Source organism: Mustela putorius, unplaced genomic scaffold (assembly GCF_011764305.1).
Source record: "Mustela putorius furo isolate JIRA1106 unplaced genomic scaffold, ASM1176430v1.1 tig00537335_pilon_pilon_pilon, whole genome shotgun sequence".
NCBI classification, from domain to species: domain Eukaryota; kingdom Metazoa; phylum Chordata; class Mammalia; order Carnivora; family Mustelidae; genus Mustela; species Mustela putorius.
The window spans coordinates 1,136,795-1,158,436 of record NW_025422457.1 but is presented as its reverse complement, the minus strand read 5'-3'; the positions used below and the strand labels follow the sequence as shown (position 1 = coordinate 1,158,436).

General features: G+C 34.8%; 1 protein-coding gene across 1 annotated transcript in view; it reads right to left on the bottom strand.

Moving 5' to 3' along the window:
- XPR1 (xenotropic and polytropic retrovirus receptor 1) overlaps nucleotides 1–21,642 on the bottom strand; it is a 253,833-nt gene that overhangs the window by 36,354 nt on the left and 195,837 nt on the right. The window contains exons 8-11 of the mRNA XM_045074328.1: nucleotides 20,740–20,930; nucleotides 20,350–20,529; nucleotides 14,135–14,306; nucleotides 12,823–13,017 (exon numbers count right to left, since the gene is read on the bottom strand). Coding sequence (XP_044930263.1) covers nucleotides 12,823–13,017; nucleotides 14,135–14,306; nucleotides 20,350–20,529; nucleotides 20,740–20,930 — 738 coding nt within the window. The remainder of the gene's footprint in view (nucleotides 1–12,822; nucleotides 13,018–14,134; nucleotides 14,307–20,349; nucleotides 20,530–20,739; nucleotides 20,931–21,642) is intronic.

Below are 21,642 nucleotides of genomic sequence, written 5' to 3'. Positions count from 1 at the left end.
ATGCACCAAGTTCTGCTGGAGGTGGAAGTGCTGGAGGGCACCTTGAAGTGTTCAGAATCTAGAGGTCTGTTCCCCATCAGTTGGGGAATCCCTAACATGCCGCTGAGTGATGAGGAAATGGAGATTTAACTGTGCCAGGCACTAGTTTTTAAGTCTGTAACCATGACTGTTTCTGTTTATGTATGTCCTGTTCGCTAGGTCTGTCATGTATCCTAAAAACCTTGACCTAGAGACACATGAAACACAGTGTTGAGCTCCATATATTTCTTTTTCTTATTAAAGGTTCAAAGCCTAAATAAATAAGTAAATAAATAAATACATATATACATAAATGGAAGTAAGATTGGGTAAGATTTCAGCAGCCATAATAGATGTGTACAGTAATTAGAGCTGGATAAAAAATAAATATAGATCACAAAAATGAACCTAGAAATGTAAAAAATAGTAATATATATTCCACATTATGGTTAATTAACAGATCTAAAAAAACATGAGGATATATATAATAGGAGGCATGCATGGAGAGGGAATGCCAAAATCTTTTCCACCATTTTCACACAAGTTGCCAACATTCTATACTAGTTTAACATACCAGATCTAAAAATGCCATCTGAAACAATTCTTAGTCTCAGCATGAAACAGTCCAAGATTGTAATGCCTTTTTATAGAAATTTTCATTTGATACCTTTTCTTTCAAATTAGGAGTATAGCCTGTATTATTTCAAACTTTACCAGTATTTCCGAAACATCTATTCAAATATTTAATTCAGGAACTATCTCATCAATTGGAGTCATCAATACACTTTGAGATTTAAAGATAAAAAGTTTAAGTAGTCTCTAATGACTTGAAGCAGAATAAAAGCTGATGGGAAAACAAAATCTTTTTGTCAATAAAGAACCCTTGGTACTTTTTTCTTGAGTGTGTTGTTGAAACTTCTGTTAGACTAACAAGTTTAGTCTGTCTCTGCCCTGCATTCTTTTTTCTCCTTAACGAATTTCTCTTAGAACTTTCTTATGAAGTAGGGACTGTTATCATCAGGAACATGTTCAAGGTGCTATAATGTAAAGCCCATGCTCTCATTCAGCATGTTCTATGCTTCCCTTCCATTCATTGCTTGGTTGTCTAAGATCTTACAAGTAGTACAGTAAAAGGAAGCAGTACTAAAACTTAATAGTTTACATATTTGTGTAACACCATATCCATTTGAAATCTCTATTCTTTCTATTTCAATATTTACTTGTGTGTTCAGTAGAAGCATCATGAGACACACATTAAAAAGGCAAACTTTGGGGTCATCACCCTAATCCTACTGAATTAGACTGAAAGTGGGCCCAAGAATTAAGTATTTTTAAGTAATAATTCATGGTGATTCATATACGTACCAAAGCTTGAGAATCAGAGCATTACATTTTGCTGCCTTGTTGGAAATAAAACTTTTCAGAGTGTAAAAAGGAATGGATCCAGAGACTAAGAATTCTGGTTTTGCTACTTACTGCCATGTGACCTGCAGCAGGCAAAATAACCTTTTCCTGATGTATTTATAAATCAATCAATCCATCTGATTCAGATTCAGATTCAGATTCAAAACAAAATCATGAGTGCCAAGAAGCTACATAGTGGCAAATAGCTCTATTAGAATAAAATACAAGAAGCAAAAAAAAAAAAAGACCACATGAAGAAATATGGTCAAGTCCAACACCCTTTTAATTTTTAAATGAAAACGGTTTTCCTGTTTATAAAAAATTGCACATTTATCATAAAAATTTCCTAAAAAGGCAAATAAAATGAGATCACTTAACATATTTAAAAATATTGATATATTTTTATTCATGCTTTAAACATTTTTAATAGGGGCGTCTGGGTGGCTCAGTGGGTTAAGCCTCTGCCTTCAGCTCAGGTCGTGATCTCTGGGTCCTGGGATTGAGCTCCGCATAGGGTTCTCTGCTCAGCGGGAGCCTGCTTTCCCTCTCTCTGCCTACTTGTGATATGTGTTTGTCAAATAAATAAATAAAATGTTAAAAAAATTTTTAAAAAAAATATTCTTACTTTTTTCACTTTTTTACGTAAGGGTAATGGTCTGATTTATGTTAAATGTAAATAATAGTGATGATGGCAGATACCCTATGTTAGTCCAGATTTTAATGAGAATGTCTCTAATATTTCACCTTTGCTCATGATAGATATGTGTGTATGTGGTATAAAAAATATAGTACTCGCTGTATTTAGGATGTAACCTTACATATACATGTATCTTTTTAAATTAGTCAATGTGTCTGGCATTTACTGAGATGATCACATGGCTTCTCCTCCACCGTAAGTGATATGGTAAATTATCCCTAAAATATCTTAGTCATAGTGTATTATTCTTTTAACATTCTGGTGGGTTCTAGCTCCTAATGTTATTAGGAATTTTTCTGGTATATTCATATGTAAGACTGGGTTACAGTTTTACTGAGGATTATCTTTCTCTGAATTATGCTTTTATTAAAAAAAATATTTTGTTTATTTATTTGACACAGAGAGAGAGTGAGCACAAGTAAGGGGAGCAGCAGGCAGAGGGAGAGGGAGGAGCAGGCTCCCTGCTAAGCAGAAAGCCCATGCAGGGATGTGGGACTTGATCCCAGGAGTCTGGGACCATGACTTGAGCCAAAGGCAGACCCTAATTTTTGATTAGGGTTGCTAATTTACAATTTCATAAAAATAAACTGTCCATTTTATTCAGAAACCTACTCATAATTATTTTTAATTCTTCCAGGTCTGCAGTTAAAACCCTTTTCCTAATATTTTGCAGGAGAGTTTTTTCACACTTTATTATAGATCATGGAAAGGATACCAATAGTAACCACTTACCACCAGTTATAGTATACTTATACAATTTAATTCTCATAATAAATTTATGAGGTAGGAATTATCTCAATTTTACTAACCTCCAACTCAAAGAAGTGGAGTCACTTTCTCAGGGTAACATAATTAATAAGTGGCTAAGTTAACCTAGTCTTACTGTATCTAGCTCCAAACCCATGTCTCTCTCAGACAAAATAGCGCCTTTCACCAAGATGGTGCTTTTGAAATCCTTACTGGCAGAGGACTTCATGAAATTGAGCAGAGATGGATGTCTCTCTCAAGAAGGTTTACTTTCTCCAACAGATGGTTTAAGGAAAGATTTAAAAAAACTGACTTTTAAGTATCTGTTGAAATCATTTTTTTTTTTTTTCAGTTCTTGAGGAAGGAAATATACTTAGTCATACAGATCTTCCTCGATTTATGATGGGGTTATACCCCAATAAACCTATGGTAAGAAAACATGATGAGTTGAGAATGAATTCAATACACCTTAATCTAATGTGCTCAGAACACTTGTATTAGCCTACAGTTAGGCAAAATCATCTAACACAAAGCCTGTTTTATAATACAGTGCTGGATATATCACGTAAGTGAACACTACACTGAAAGTGACAAACAGAATGATTCTAAGTGTGTTGGTCAATTACCCATGTGATTGCGTGGCTGACTGGGAGTTGTGGCTGCTGCTACTGCCCAGCATCATGACTGTATCTTACTGCTTATTGCTAGCCTACGAAAAGATCAAAATTTAGAACATGAAGTATGGTTTCTACTGAATGAGTACTGGTTTCACATCATCAAAAAGTTGAAAAATCATTAGGTTGAACATTGGTAAGTCAGGAACTGTTTGTGTATTCATAACTGAAAAGGAAGAGGAAGATTATACAACAGACCCTAGACTTTCAGTTCATCTTTCCTCAGGAATTCAGTCTTTTCCACACCAGCTGTGAAATTGGGTAGTCTTTAGTATTCCACTTTGTTTGGTGGATGTTCATTTCCTTTAAGGAGAGTAGGGATAAAATAGTTGCCAGCAGTACAATTCTGCCTTTAAAGAAAATTATGCCTGAGGTTATTATTCTGAAGCAACTAAAAAATATTTATAGGCAGCTCTGAGAATCCCACATGACCAGAAACAAAGAAATGCAACACATCCATGTAATATTTAAACAGTAGGTAGATGCTTTATTTTCCATGCTATTAAGTAGCGCACTATTTTTTTTAATATGTGAAGAAAATACTGCTTTTAATGTAAGAAAAATTCCTTTAAAAATTTCCATGAAAACCGTATCTTATACCTTATTCAAAGCACCAATGAAACCAAGTATAAGCTCACGAGGCTATCTTTTCATATTTTGCTCACTACATTCTAAGAAGCATGCTGGCAACATTCCTTGTTTATTAACCATATATATTAAGAAAATGGTGAGTGAGCTTCAACAAATACCTAATTACCTCAGGTATTGTTTAAGAAGTGAATTTTAAGACCTGAACAAAGAATACAATTCTAAGTAAATTATTCACGTCAAACTATTTTTCCGTAAATCCAAATAACATTAATATGTTAGTGCTTGCTTCCCTCTAATTCAAGAATGATTTTCAATTTTTGAGAAAATTATTTACGTATTTGGGCTGACTCCACATTGCTCCTACTAAGAAAAGCCTGTGACTGTTAATGTGAAATAGCAGTGCCTGGCAACGTCTTTGGCTTCCATGAGTGTGGTCATTAGGACCAAAGGATCAGAAAATGTACCCTCTTAAAAGAATTGTTTGAATTATTCTACCACAACATACCTTTATGCTTTCTCAAACATAAATTTATTTGGCACATGTAGGAATAGCACACTGCTCTATCTGATCTTTCTGCCCTTGTCTACCATGAGTTTAACATTTAACATTTAATCTTTGGGAAGAGCTCAGAGTATTCTATAAACTTAGAAGGCAGTATGGTAGAATAAAAAATCCTCACAAGACCTGGGTATGAATCCTATCTTTGCCACCTAACAGCTACTTGGTTTTGGAGCTACACTGTTTGTATTCAGATTCATAACCTAGCTTCTTACACTTTTAAAAGTGTATGACTTTGGCAAGTAACTTAACCTCTCTGTTTTCAATGCCCTCCTCTGTAAAACGGTGATCAAGTGCTCACCTCTGATAAAGACTCTCTCCTTAACCTACCTCTAGTGCTCTAGGCCCCAAACTTGGTGTCTATTCTTGTCAAGCCTACCTATATCACCCAGTTGTAGCAAGAATCTTAGTCAGTTTTGAGAGGAAAGCTTGCCCTCAATATCTGATCATCCAATATATCAGATTCTTTATCCTCCACCCCTCATCTAATCATTCTGGTCTTCCCTTAGCACGAATCCCGTCAAGTTAATTTAACCAGAATCCTCCCTCACCCCTGATGTTTCCTTTTAGTAATTTTTCATCCACTGACCCCTACCTTTCTCCTTGGTTATAAATCCTCATTTGTTTGTTCCTATACTCATAATCGAGCCTAGTTCTCTAATGAGATCTCTTTTCTTCTATCCTCAATAGTTCCTAAATAAAATGTTTGCACTCTTAAATACTGTTCACCTCTGATGCTAATACCTCATAAGGCTGCTGTGAAGATAAAAAGAGTCAATGCATGTTAAGTGCTTAAGAGTGTTTGACCCATAGAAATATTCAATAAACATTAGCTTCTTATAATATGATTATTCTTCATCTACTTTATTTTTTTAAAGATTTTATTTATTTTATTTGACAGAGATCACAGGTAGCCAGAGAGGCAGGCAGAGAGAGAGGGGGAGGCAGGCTCCCTGCTGGGCAGAGAGCCTGATTCGGGGCTTGATCCCAGGACCCTGGGACTATGACCTGAGCTGAAGGCAGAAGCTTTAACCCACTGAGCCACCCAGGCGCCCCTCTTCATCTACTCTTTGTAGGTGCTTTGTATTACCTTTGACAAGCCACAATGTAATATTCCATGTGCCATATTATTTTCCTATTGCTGGACACTTATTAGATTCAGTTTACTATATAATATTGTAAATGTAAGTTCATTTCTACCCACGTCTCTTTATTACTTTGTCAGGAAAAAGTTACAGAAAGGGTGTTACTAGGTCAAAAGGTATGAATGATTTTAAGACTTGGTAGAATTACCAAATTGCTTACCCATTTATACTCTATGAACAGAACGAGTGTTCATCTCTACATTCTTGCTAGCAATAAGCATCATCACTTCGTTGATTAAATATTTCACCTTGCATTTCTTTTGCTATCAGTGAAGTAGAACACTTTCCATTTATTTTATGAGCCATGTTTAATTACTCTTAGAACTATTTATATCCTTTTCCAATTAAAAAAATCAGTTAAAATTGATTTATGTTTAGTGGATTGATTACAGTTTAAAAATATTCACCACCTCCCCATCCCCCCTCCCAATACCCCTCTCTCATGTCTTACCCCATTGATGTGTTTAATAATTTGCTTTGGCTTCAGAATGAGCAGAATGAGCCTTTGGGCCTGAAGATATGACTTGCTGATTCAGCCAGTAGGAGGTTAGCAGATACGAAGCAAGCAGAGGCTTACAATGTTTATGTAATACGAATTGTTTCTGCTAGTACCACGTGAGGAGTTTTCCTTGGGGGTAACTACTGCCTCTTTAGTTGGGACCCCAAGTTGAAACACATAGGACAGACCCAAACCAAACCAGCAGGGAAGAGCCAAAAGCCCAGCAGGAACAGTGGCCTAAAACAGAGCTGTCCAGCTGAGTCTAGCCTAGTTCCATCCATTCCCAGCTGACCCAGAGATGCATAATTGAGAATAAATTACTGCTGTTTTAAGTTACTCAGTATTGGGGTGACTTATTATGTAGTAATAGCTGATTAGTAAAATTATTGTATTATACTATAAAACTGAAGGAAATAGACTCATAAATAATCTGCTATTCAAATAAAAGCTAGAATTCATATCCAATAATACATTTGCCTCTTTTTTTTCTGATGAGAATATCTAGACACAGTAGTTTTCATTGATTTTTACACTTGCCACCAATGTTCTCATGTAAAATTACATATAACTGAAATAAAAGTTAAAAATTCTGTTTGCAAGCAATTGTCTTTAAATTCCTTTCCAATTAGATAAAATTGTTCCATAAGTTGAATTCATAATGTTCAACTTATTTTAAACATCACAGAGCCTCTTTCTCAGTTTCTAAGCAATACACAGATTATTTTTAAACTTTACACTTTGTAAATGAATTCTTTAAAGCAACATAATTTATATAGAAATGCTACCAAACTACATGGATCAGTTGTATAAGCAACTGAGAAAACAAAGATGACTACAGAAAAGACAACAAAAATGATATCAGGGCATAAGGATATGTGGTGGTTTTTTTAAAGTTTTTTTTTTTAAATGACAAAGAAGATTTCAAAGGAAATTTAATTTATTCAAAGCTATAATTAGTATTTTTAAAGCAATTTAAGATGAAGTACAAATGGGATTGTTGGTTTATATTTATAAAACCATTTAAAATTAGTATAATGCCAAGTAGATAAAGCTTCTTGAGAAATATGTATAAAAGTGAAATTAATAATCAGTATCTCACATTTGATTGATTTTACCATCAGCAGAATTTAAACCAATATTGGCAAATAATGAAATTTTTAAAAAAAAGTCTATTTCTTGTCTGGATTAGTTAGGCTAGAGAAATTACAGCAGAATATATCAAATTTCAAAAGGGTTAAAGATTTGAGCTACTTTTAATAATATGCCAAAAGTGAAAGCATTTATCCAAATGAGTCATTTTTAAAATTTTTGTGTGTATGTTTAAAAAAAAAGTTAATGAAACAAAAGTTTCCCTAGAGAATTAGAAAAAAATTAGTGTTTCTATTATAATATAACAAGTCTAAAATTTGGAAATTCTGGCATAACAGCTTATTATTCAGCGTAGAAACAGAGGTACATACTGACCATTCCCCAGAGAGGAAGCACTTTGGGACTATGTGTACTCACTCAAAACAATGAAATGACTATTTGCACTGAAGGCACTGCACTACTGCTGAGGAATCCTCATTAGGGGGTACAACACCCCTACAGACTGTTAAACAAGAAGGGATCTAGAAGGGCTCGGGGCACTGGAAAACAACCAAGCAAACAAACATAAATGAACTCAGCTTTTAAATGAGCAGAGAATATCTCTGATTTTCCAAGTATTTTTTAAAGTCTAATAGCAAATGCTTGTTAGCAAATGCTAATAAAAAAGTTTAAAGTAAAATATTCAGTATTTTTAAAATAAGGTTTTTTCTATAGATTTAGAGAAAAACAAAGAGCAAAATCCACTGAGAATTTATGAATATTTTAGAATGTTGGAAACTATAAATGAAAAACAGAAAGTCTAATGAAGTGCTTTTGGGTCCCCTATCAACGGGTCAGAAATAACACAATGGCTTTTTCTATTATTGTACCTCCCACAGGCTTTTTCTTGACAAAGCCAAGGAACCTCAAGGACACACAAAAAACATTCAAAACACTTTCCTGTCTCCTCCAATCCTAATTCCAACAAAAAAACTTGTAGGAGTTGGCTTCAAATTTAGGCTTATAATGAAATGTGAATTCTTAAGATATGGAGATTGGCTGCTAGCTGAATTCTTTTGTGTCTAAAATTAATGATGGAAAGTAAAATATACGGAATTTTTAAAATGTGTCTCCTTACTATAACAAGCAAGGGCTAGCAGAAATATTATAATTAGTTTCTCTAAAATGGGTCTAAGCCCCTCCTTCGCTGTTAAAAAAAATGATTCTAGGTACAGAGGTAACCCTTGTGCTTCCAGTTTTACAAATCGTGCAGCATAGACAACCTTTGAAACAACCTCAGAAATGCCCCCAATAATGCAGTTACTATGGTAACTCTTGTAGGTTAGTTCTCTGAAACTCCTGAATCTGAACAAGGTTACCTCACCATCTTCTATGCTTTCCTCTCCTCATAAAATTTATCATCATTCGATTACAAATTCGATAGAAAAATATCTACCCCATTAACTATACAGAACCTATTTTTCCGGCTCAAGGATTATTTCTTTTTTTTTTTTTTAAGATTTTATTTATTTATTTGACAGAGAGAGTTCACAGTAGACAGATAAGCAGGCAGAGAGAGAGAGAGGGAAGCAGGCTCCCTGCTGAGCAGAGATCCCGATGCGGGACTCGATCCCAGGATCCTGAGATCATGACCTGAGCCGAAGGCAGCGGCTTAACCCACTGAGCCACCCAGGCGCCCTCAAGGATTATTTCTAATGTGTATGTTTTCTGATACCTTTTCTCTTGGAACACTATCCAATAAAACAACAGAAATCAAATTCTACTTTTGACCATCACTCAACTGTCCCTGACTTGTCTTTCCAATTTTTTCCTCTCTGTTTTATGCTTCTTTGGGGGAAAAAAAAGTTTCAGAAATATTTACTGTGTCTACAATACAAAGGTTTTTTTTTTTAATATTTTATAGATATATAACCAATTAAGATATATAACCAATGGTCCCTCTAAAAAATGCTTGCTTTTAAAAAATTTGACTGTGAAATATGAATCAAGTTTAGTGAGTAAATATCTGTGTTACATGAACAAAAAGTCAAACACATTCCTAACTGATACTTGTCCAGTACCACGCCCTCACCCAAGGGATCATCAGGGCTTCCCCTAAAAAAGATTCTCCTTATGGAAGTCATACCTATACCAGCTCTAGACAGCAAAGAAAATTCTATTTCATTTAATGATAAATTCCATTTGTATAGCAAGTTAGAGTTTATAAGGTGATTCCATGTACATTATACCTTATTTAATCCTCACAAGAAAAAACAATTTTCCTAATTATTTCTCGAGCATGCTGAGCTAACCAAGAAACATCTGAAATTAAACATCCTATAGTCCTACTCTACTCAAGCTTCTTGGTATACGCACTATAAACAAAGAAAGTGAATGATTCTAGTAATCAACAAATCGTTTTTCCGTTTAGTTTATGTTTAATTCTTTACTTTCCTCAGTTTATTTTCAACTTTTTGCTTTCGGTAAGAAAACTTGATAAAACAATAAAAATAATTAATGATGATGGACCACAATGCAACTTTTGTGTATAACTGACGATTTATCTAAATATTGAGTGACACTGCAACAATAAAACTTGCATTCTCACATATATGGCTATTTAACAAGGCTTCTCAGAGTTTACTTCTATAAAAACTGAAAAATGAAATAGTAACAGAAATTTTTCTCAATAAGAAATGTTTATGTGATAATTATTAAAATTTATAATACATTTGTAATGTTACTTTGACCAGCTATAAATAATAATCAGGGTAATGATGACTACAACACAGGAAGAAAAATCTCTCAGTATCTTCTAGTAACAGGAAATCAATAACTTAATTTTAATTTACATATATATATCAAACAAAAGTCATTAAAACATAAAATACATAACATTAAAATAAAGTTCAAGGAAAAGAGATGTAAAATTTGTGTCAGAGTTGCTCCACATTTTTAAAAGATTTTATTTATTCATTTATTTGAGAGCCAGAGAGTGGGAGTGAGGGGAGCAGGAAGAAGATCAGAGGGAGAAGAACAAGCAGACTCCATGTTGAGTGCAGAGCATGATGCTGGGGCTCGATCCTGTGACCCTGGGATCAGGAACTTAGCTGAAATCAAGAGTTAGATGCTAAACTGAGTGAACCACCCAGGCGCCCCAAGTTGCTTTATTTTTAAAACAATAAACCATGGTAAGTATTATGCTTTTATATTTAGACTACCTGAATACACTTAATAAAAATGGTTAGCCGTTTTATTTTAAAATATGAATATTTGGGCACCTGGGTGGCTCAGTCAGTTGTATCGGCCTTCAGATCATGTCATGATCCCAGGGTTCTGGGATTGAGCCGCACAACAGGCTCCCTACTCAGCAGGGAGCCTGCTTCTCCCTCTCCCTCAGCCTGCCTCTCACCCTTGCTTGTGCTCTCCCTCTCTGTGTCAAATAAACAAATAAAATCTTTAAAAATAAAATAAAATAAAATGTGAATATTTAAGGGGCACCTGGGTGGCTCAGTCAGTTAAGTGTTCAGTTTGGTTTTGGTTCAGGTCATGATCTCAGGGTTGTAAGATCGAACCTTGTCCAGCTCTGTGCTCAGTGCAGTCCGCTCGAGACATACTGTTTCTGCCCTCCCCCTCCCCTGTCAAATAAATATATCTTAAAAAAAATTAAAAAATTGTTTTTGAATAATTAAAATATAATGTAAACTACATTTTAGGAAATTATTTAAACTTAAGATGAGGGGCGCCTGGGTGGCTCAGTGAGTTAAGCCTCTGCCTTTGGCTCAGGTCATGATCTCAGGGTCTTGGAATTGAGCCCCACATTGGGCTCTCTGCTCAGGGGGGAGCCTGCTTCCCCCTTTCCCTCTGCCTGCCCCTCTGCCTACCTGTGATCTCTCTGTCAAATAAATAAATAAAATCTTAAAAAAAAATAAACTTAAGATAAAAATTTCAGACGTAAATTTAAAAATGCCAGAGAATATAGATTAAATAATAGTTTAATAAAATAAAAATGATAATATCGTTTTAAAAATTCTTTGAAGGAATATGTGAGCACAAAAAAAAGTCTGAAGATCACAATACAATCCAAACCATGCTTCTAGCTTTAGGTTATTAAATGTGAAGCTGGCACAGATTTGAGGAATTAAGATTTTCTCCTTCATCCTGAATAGTATCAGTATAGTTAAAGATAACTTACATCCTAAAATATTCAACCAAAACCACTTTGTTACCCAGCATGGGAGAAAACTAAAGGGCTCTTAAGGCATAAGGTACCATGTATCAAATCAGTTGTCTGACTTATAAATTGTCTAGTAACAACCTTGTGAATCATGATGCTTGCCCAGACTAAAGAATAGCATTCCTAGCAAGAGTTAAAATTATGGGAGCTTTCAGGATGTGTTTCTCTCACGGAAGCACTTAGTTAAATTATATCGTTTCATCAGAATGCCTACATAATGATAAAATTATTGGCTGCATTATCAATATTACTGTAACTGCAGAATCTACTGCAAAAAGTGGAAGTATGCTAAAAAGTGTTCTACTAGACCAAACTGCAAGCCTCACGAAAACACCAGTACCCCAGGCTTTCAAGACCATCAGACATACTTCAGCTAAGTAGCTAGGAGCTACTAGTTAAGGCTCCTAAAATACAGTATTTCAATTCAAAAAAGTCACTGAAAAAAAATTACTTAAGTATTAAAAAATAATTATAATAATTTCAATAAGTAACACTTCTTTACCACCCACAGATGAGGGTGCAGCCTCAAAGGGGTGGGCTGATAGCTGATTTAAATAGACAAAGACAGAATGCATTTTAGTAAAAGCAAGCAAGAGGTTTGATTGACATTTCTTGGAAAAAGGTTAAAAATTCAAAAGGACTGACTGCATGTGGCTCAGAACCTAAAAGCTTTTTTCTCCTCCCAACAGAAGAGCAGTCTCAAGTAATAACTGGTTGCTATGGAGATAAGAAACTAGAGAGATCAGAGAACTTAATTTGCAGTTAAATGGGCTGGAAACAATCCTTACTACTTGGTGAAGGAATGCGATTAAAAATATACATGATTGCCAGAGGGAATCTTTTTCACCTAGCATTTCCCAACCTCATTAATGAACAAGGGTCTAAAAAACCAAATGAAAGCCCAAGGTGTCTAAGATAGAGCACATTAAACATAATCAGGATTTTACACATTATCACAAATCCTTCCTCTTCTGGATGACTTTGACTCTTTTTGGCGGTACATGTTAGTAAGTCCTGGAATGAGACTAAAATTGTGTTCAAGAACAAAGTAGTATAAGTGAGGGGATTCCAACTTCAATGGAAAAAAGAGCACGACAAATGGAAGAGCAACCAAAGTAAGAAACAGATATAAGTTGTGAAAAATCTTCGGGTTTTAAAAGATCTCTTCGCAGTCACAGAATACCTTTGTGAGTGCTGTACAGGGCTGCAAACGTGACCGTGAAGAAAGTTGTGGAGTACTTCCCAGCATTGACCAAGTGAGGGAAGGCCCTCTTTGTGTCCCGATACCGGCGCAGGCACTGGATGAAACGAAGCCATGCGGGAACGCACTGAACAATGGCCCGCACGCCATATGAGTATTTGTGGCAAATTTCGGGTTCTGTGAAGATTTCAAAAGAGAAAAAATTGTAATTTAAGAGAATAACCTGTTCAGATCATTTCACTATATGTTATAACCACTATCAAAAGTCCATAAAAGCAAGAATCCTGTGTTTCAGAATCTCTTTTTTGCAACAACTACGTTCTCAAACTTTTTAGTGATAGATAAGCCAAGGAAAGAAGGTAACTCCATAGGGTGAACTGACAGGGAAAATCTGCCCTCTCATATTTCAGACTACCTGTTCTGAATCGCTTTCTTTGCAATGTGATAAAACTATAGGAAAATTAGAAGATGAGTACACTAATTAAAGGAAAAATGTTAGTTCCATAATTTAATACATCTGGAAAACATACAAATATCCCTGATGACTCTAGTTAATTTCATGAACTCCAAAGTGCCATAATTTATGGCAATGGGTTATACACACTCTACTCCACCCTTTTGTAATGAAGAGCAGAGTTTATATTTTTAAATGAGAAGAATGGAGTTGGTAAATCAAATTTTCTTCAAATTCTGAGGATGCATTATAGTGTGATCAAGCTGCAACAGAGTTGTGGTCTGCTGGCAATCAATGAAAACGTGTTGCCACTGGCTTTATTAACTTTTATTAGATGTTACATAATATGTCTAAATTTGGTCTTTGACATTAAGGCAAAATTCCTTAATAATACACCAAGCATGGGGAAAAGAGCCAGAAGAAAAAACAAGATCCCCAGTAAGAATTAAAAAACAATCCATAATGACTTTCTCAAAGCATGTGATCCTTCTCTAAATAATCAGTATTTTTGCTCATAATACAGCAATACTGTAATGGAAACTGTTGGCATTAAAGCATTCGTGATATAACTACCAATGTACTAGAATTTTTTTTTTTCTGGTTTTAAATTCTTTTAAGTGTAAGTTGCAAATCTCTTGGCAAATGGATGGCTAAAATCATAACATAATTAAAGAGCCAAATTGTATCAGATAAAGAGATTGCTAAAAGAGTGCCAAATACATTTAATTAAGTTTGTAATATTATTGGATGAGTTTTCATCATGATCTTAAATTTCTCATTCCCAATATTTCTTGATTTACGTTGGCAGTTTAGAGGTATGGATGCACATTCATACCCTACCTTCTGAATTATTTGGCAACAGGCCCCCACTTTCATCCCATTTGAGCTCAAAACTGTAGAAGCAGATCATATATTCCAGGTCCATCAATATCACTGACAGGCTGTTCAGCTGATCGGCCAGCCAGAAATCAGCAAAGCCTACTTTATGGAAGGGGGCTGTAAATACTCGAAACTGGGGGAATGAAAAAAAATTTAAAAACACAGAAACAAGAAAATTCATATTCAATTTCTCTAATTTTTGTCTGACCATGCAGCATGATTACTTTAGCTGATAAAATGGAAACCAATGAACCAATCACTAACACAGGAAGGGACCTGGCAACAGTGGCTAGGTTGAGCATTAGTAGTGAAGGGAATGAGTTGAATCGATAACCAAGAAAGGAAATTAAAGTAGGATAGAGAAGGCAGAAATAGCTATAGTTAGAAAGCAGAGAGGGTGGGAAGAGTTGAAGCTGAAAGCAGAGGGTGGCAGAAGATGGAAGCACAGAGAGTATGCCTAGTGTTAGGCTATAGGGTAAATTTTGCTAGGCACCCATGTGCTACGATAATTTCTGGAATATCCTCCCATCTTAGCTGCAATGAGAGCTTAGCTAACTGAATACAAAGCTCTTCTTTGCCTACAAGGGAGAGGAAAGGAAGAATGGTACATCACCTGAAGCATGCCTGCCTATTCTCTAAATCAAAGTCACTTTTAATTCACTAATGCCTTGTTAATAATGGTATTTATCTTGAAATTATGCCATGAAAATCATCAAATCATATCCCCAGTTATAAAACAATGTCAAATGAATTCAGATTAAATTTACTGTGTACTAATCCATGCTATGTATTTTTCTCATAATGTATTTTTCATAATCCATTAACTAAAGCAATTCTATGAGCCTGATACTATTCATATCCCCCTTTTACAGATGACCTTGAACAAACTCATCCTGACCTATTCTGTGGAAGACTGTTTAGCAATGCAAAGGGAAATCTGGCACTGCAGAGAGAGGAAGACTTAGATACTAATGTAACCATTAGAAACAGGCTCCAATTGTGCAGAATGCCTTGAGAGGCCCTAAGGAAAGTGAAGATGGGATGAAGGCAGCTTTTACCCTCAACCTGTCAGACCCTTTCTATCTCAAACAGGTAAAAATGAACTCCTAATACAAGGAATTCTCACAGAGCAGCAGTTTTGAGAAATTAAAATTACAGCTCTCTTACCATCTAGCTATATTCATTTAGTAGACATATTAAGCATGGGAGACTAATGGCTCTTTCCCCTCACACTAGGCAGTTTCTTTCTATTTGTTTTGTAAACAATTCTCTTTATTATTTGATGGTGATAAATGGCTATATTATGAATCCATCCTGGACACCAACTATCTATGAAAGGTATTGGACTGGGTCTTTGGAAATTAGTCTAGATCTCTGCAAGGCATAGTACAGGCTTTGCAATATTTTCTGGAGCTGATAAAAATTTTGAGTCTATGCCTCAATTTCTTGATCATTCTCTTGCTCTTTTAATAAGTTGTACAATAACCCAGAGAGAGAAGCTTTATCATTTGTAACCATAAAGTTTTTCGGGGGGTGGGGTAAGAGGTGGGGGCTTAGTGGTTGAGATCTTAGTTAACTAGGCATGAAGAGGTTCTGGTACCAGTTTATATAGTATTTTAAGAAACTCTGGGGTGCAGAGCAGACTTTAAAGATTCAAAGAGAGAGAACAAGAGGATAATTCAAGATATAACATCAAAAGGATCAGGAAATCTAACTCAATCCCTAGTCATGGACTTTCGTGAAAACGATAGCGTAGAGCAAATTTCTTGTGGACATGAGACAGGCTATCATCCCTCTCATAATCTGCCAAATCCAGCCTCAAAAGCTAGCTAATAAAGGAAAACCTCCTTAAGAGCAGAAGAGGAGAATGCACTAAGAGATAGGGAAATGGGATTACAAAAGAAAGGGAATGCCATGAAAATGGAAACTGGAGGGGAAAATTTACAGAAGAGAGAAAATGAAAAAAGGAAAAAAGGAGGGGATAGTAAATGTTGGTATAATACAACTAAGGAAGGAATCAATATAATTATAGACATACAACATTTAACAAAGATTAATTATTACCAAATGTCAGCCATTGTGGAAGTACAGAGATAAATAAAACACGGTTTCTACTCTCAAGGAACCAAAGTCTGGTTGGGTAAATAGGTACCTAAAGACATAATGACAGCACTGTGTAATAAGTGCTATTACAGATAGATACACAAAATATCCTAGAAATACAAAGAAGGGAGAGCAAGTAGCTCTGTCAGAGCTAGGGTAAAGGTGAGGGGGGTAGAAAATAAACAGATCATACTGAACTCCTGACATTTACACATAGTCAGATTCTTCTTATATTTATCTGAATTCCCTTTTTTGAGTAAGGAGAATTCTCCTCTTTCCGTTCTAATTCTGGCTAAGGGCTTCCAACTTCTACATTGTGATTTTGATTTAAATGATAATGATTCACTGGGTAACAGTATTAAGAAAGCTAGCAACAATTCAAAAAAATCTGGTGTTTCACCCACATACACAAAAAGCCACTAATAAGGTATTACAAAGGATATATGCTAACATCATTTTCTAAGTTAATGCAGATAGTTAAGAAAATGAAGTTTAATTTCTACTTTTAGAGGTTTGTGAATAGTCATACCCTTTGATTTTTATATTCTTTAATTTGAACCACTAGATCAAAGTTAAACACCTTAGGTAAGGTCACTATCAGGTCTCACTGTTAAATGGCAGTGGTTAAGAGTATGGATTGTAGAACCAGACTGCCTAGGCTCAGTTCCATCTCCATTACTTACTGGCTATGCATTTAACTCCTTTGAAATTGGGTTTCCTCATTTATAAAATGTTGATTGATAGAACCAACCTCATGGTTTTTAAAGGATGAAATAAATTAGCACATTAAAATGTCCAGAAAAGTGCACTATTTAATGAGAATACCTCTCTATTCTCACAGTAGAGACATGCGTACTTTACTATAGAACAAAAGAAATTATTGGAAAAATCAATTTCCAAATTATATAGGAAAGGACTTTAATTTAAAAACTTTAAGTAGCTTTGAGATGCCTGGGTGACTCAGTTGGTTTAGTATCTGACTCTTGGTTTTGGGTCAGGTCATGATCTTGGGATCCTAGGATGGAGCTCCACATTTGACTCTATGCTCAGTGTAGATTCTGCTTAGGACTCTCTCCTTCTGCCCCTTTCCCCCAAACTCTCCTCCTCTTTCTCTAAAATAAATCAATAAATCTTAAAAAAAATACGTTAAGTAGCCATTTAGAATTAATTTTTTTTTTAAAGATTTTATTTATTTATCAGAGAGAGAGGGGGAGAGAGCAAGCACAGGCAGACAGAATGGCAGGCAGAGGCAGAGGGAGAAGCAGGCTCCCTGCCGAGCAAGGAGCCCGATGTGGGACTCGATCCCAGGATGCTGGGATCATGACCTGAGCCGAAGGCAGCTGCTTAACCAACTGAGCCACCCAGGCGTCCCAAATTTTTTTTTTTTTTTAAAGAAAATGTGAGCCATTGCTTATGTTTCCCAGTTGGATTTCCAATTAGGATAAATATAGATCTGCAGAGATTTATGACCTAATTAATGCAAATAAGCTACTAATTTGACATGTAAGTATCAAAATAAATGAATTTCTAATAAAATTTTTTTAGCTTTTTGGTGGAGATTTATAGCATATAAATTCCATAGATTCAGATTTAAATATGATTATAAATGACATCAAATGCCTACCACTATGGCTAAGTGATATATATTCTTTTCCACTGAAAATTAAAGGAAAAAAAAGAAGGAAATATACTTTTACTTTACGATGAGGCTTTTAAAAAAGAGAAATATAACTAGGGTGGAAATATTTTTGTTAATTCACTAGATATAAGTTTCAGGTTAAGTTTTCTCAGTAAGATCTGAATTAAAATAAGTTAATAGGTCAATTAATATTAAGATGCTCTATAAACATTTTTCCTGTATACAATTATTATTACACATATAACAAACCATAGTGCTTCTTTGTCATTTCACTGCTTCTGATGGTGCATTTTACTATTCTGTTATTCCTTATTATATTATCACTGCCAACTTATTCCATCAATAAGTCCTCATTTATTAGCACACAGCGGATGCATCGATAAATGTCTACTCAATGGGGAATCGTTCTGCTAATAAGACTAACTGGTCATGCATGAATCATAGCTTATTATTTAAATAGAGAAGGATGCACTGGGGAAATGCTCATTTACACACAATGTACACAATGGTATTATTCTGTTACTGCAATAATGCAAACCATATTAACGTCTGAGTTTTCTGAGTCTTTCAGACCTCATTTCAAATAACTATATAGAGATTTCACAATAGTTGAAGCAGAAGATAATAGGTATTTATAATCTTAAAGTTATTTCCTTCTAACCAGAAGAATACTACATATTTCTGCAACTAAGTTTTACAATTCTACAAAATCTAGCAATAAAATGACAAATGCTCTCAAAATAAAAAGGTAATCTAATATGGTACTAACTGGACATGATTTATTTATTTATTTATTTATTTATTTATTTTTTTAAAGATTTTATTTATTTATTTGACAGAGAGAGAGATCACAAGTCGGTGGAGAGTCAGGCAGAGAGAGAGAGAGAGAAGCAGGCTCCCGCTGAGCAAAGAGCCCGATGCGGGGCTCGATCCCAGGACCTGAGATCATGACCTGAGCCGAAGGCAGCGGCTTAATCCACTGAGCCACCCAGGCGCCCCAGACATGATTTATTTTTAATATAAATTTCAAAAAAACTGGTTCAAATTTTTGTCATAAAAAAAAGTCCTTTAAAAGCATGTTTTCTAAATGATGACCAAATGTATGCAAGGTGATTTCACACTTTTCAAAATACCTTGTATATCTAAGTTCCACACTTAGACCCAAAGTTAGGCCTAGTGGTGCTATACTTAATAGGAATGATTTGCTCTTTTATTTATTATATTTACTGAAACTGGAGGAAAAGAGGGATATTCTCAATTCGTGATAAAAATGCTACTGGAAGAAATAAGAAATACAAATAAATAATAATCAACTTAGGGGGAAAATAAATCAAGGAGATCTGGGCCATTTTCTTTTCCTGATTGCTATACATACTTAACCTGTACTATAACATAACTAGCTCTTTACTTGTGTGCTTACTATGTTTTTTAATAGGAAAGCCATAATTTATGTCTTCAGATTTAAAAAAATTTAATGCTAGATACAGGAAATGTACCGGTAAGAACAAAAAAAACCTCTGCTAAACTTAATGGTCATATAAAAGGGAAAAGAAGTTAAAACTACAATTTTCAAGGCAGTATACTTTCTAAGGTAGAAAAAAAAGTAAGATAATAACTATAAGAATTCTGAAAGTATGTGTACAGTCTAGTTAGTTTAATCACTAATCTTCACTTTACTGTTAGTTGTCATTCACAACCTAAGAAACAAGTACAGGAGAGCATTCCTGATTACTTTTGAAAATAGAGCTGGTTTAACTCAGGAGTAAGCAAAAGTCCTTCCCCAAGCTATATTTACACTATCACAAAAAATAACAGTAGCTATTTTTGCAAGAAATTCTATATACTATTGCTAACACTGTATGATTTTGAGATCATTAAGAAGTAGGTAAAGTGGAAAAAGAAATGCAATTTATTATAAACAATAATCAAAATCAATTTCTCAAATTAAAGATGTCAATCTGATAAGATACTCTTACTGATTTTAGAGAACTAATCTTTTATAAAATAAAAATGGTTCACTACTACTATCAATTTACAGGAAAATAATAGCTTCACCACTTCTAAAAAAAAGAAATTCAAAGAGTTCTACATATTATCACAGCTGGTTAAATAATTTGTATTTAAAAGTACTTAAATTGATCATGAATTAATTATTATTAATTTGCAAAATCATTTCATATCTGGACACTTCATCCTCTTTTTTAGGAGGAAAAAAAATGCATGAGTATTTTTCCCAGGGCCACTGCACAGTACAATATAAGGTGTACCAATTACACTATATTCTACATCCCTGGCTCTAGAGCACCACTCACATAGACTATGAAGTGAACCATGCCTTCTGGAGTTGCACAATACAGCAGACTGGGTTTCCACCTGGAGGAAGCCAATGACCAATATGCTACTCTAAAAATGGTAGACAAATTTCTGGACTTACCAGCAGTTTAAGCAGCCAAAACCGGGACTTGTAATAGAAAGTTTTGGTGGGGTTGATAAGAAAGAAAACCATAAATCCGTAAAGGACAAGTGGATACACATATGTGGGGATGACACTAATTGGAGCAAAGAAGCATGCCAGAAGGCTCAGGCACCACAATATCCCAAGGAATCCAGCAATCTGATGAAGGATGGGAAAGACAAAGAGAAAATTGTTATTTTTATTTTTACCATTACTCAGATACATCTTTAATAAAACAAAGGTAGAATAAAAGTTTAGATATTATGTCCATAATCTTCAAGTAGAAGGTGGATTTCAGTATCCATGAAAACAGCTATATATAGCTAATGTGAAATAAATTCATGAGACTTTGTATCTTGCTTTGATTACCTCAAAAAGATGCTGATGAGACAAATTGCTTCTTGGATTAAGTTCAAAGATGAGCACATGATTCACTCCAGCCTGTCTCCAACCATATGTGTTGATGCCCAGTAGAAAAAGGAATTCAATCAAGAGAAAGCCACCTCGATAGATTCTTATCAAGGGCCATATACTTCTATCTGTTTCAAGTTTAAATACAGCTGAAAAAAAATCAATTAATTGGTGAGTTAGAAAATTCATAATGTCTCCTCTAGTTATCTTTTTTCTTAATACTCAATGACACAGTCTTTGGCATAAAAAGCTTTTTACAAATAAAACCCAAGCCTAGATCATCTCAAGAGCATGAGAAACTTGCTTCCACATTCTTTCCCTTTTTTATTTCACTCTGCAAAATTTCACCAGAATAATTTTCCTAAAACTTCACATTTGACATGTTAGTCCATTGTTCCATTAGTTTCTTAGATTATAGAGAATAAGAGCAAAATTGTTTAAAACCAAAAGATCAGTTCTGTCAGCTAAGTATTTCTGGCATCATATAACTTCTCTGGCTTTGCTCTCTCTCTTATTAAACTGATTATAGTAATACTTATCTCATAGAGTTGCTGTGAAAATTAAGACGTAGTATTCATGAAAGCAACTGAAAATAAAAGCAAGTGAACAAGGTAATGTCATATTAATGGTAACAGTATTTATAGAATACTTACTATGTGCTAAGGATTGTTCTCTATTTTTACATGTAAAAATTCATTTAATCCTCCCACTGGTTCTATGAGTTAAAAACTATTCTCCCCCTTTCACTGGTGAGGAAATTACAGCACAGAGAGGCTGAGTAATTTGCTCAGGATTACCAATCAAGTAGAGGGCAGAACCAGGATTTTAACTCAGACAGTTCTGCTCCAAACCCCACAGGGT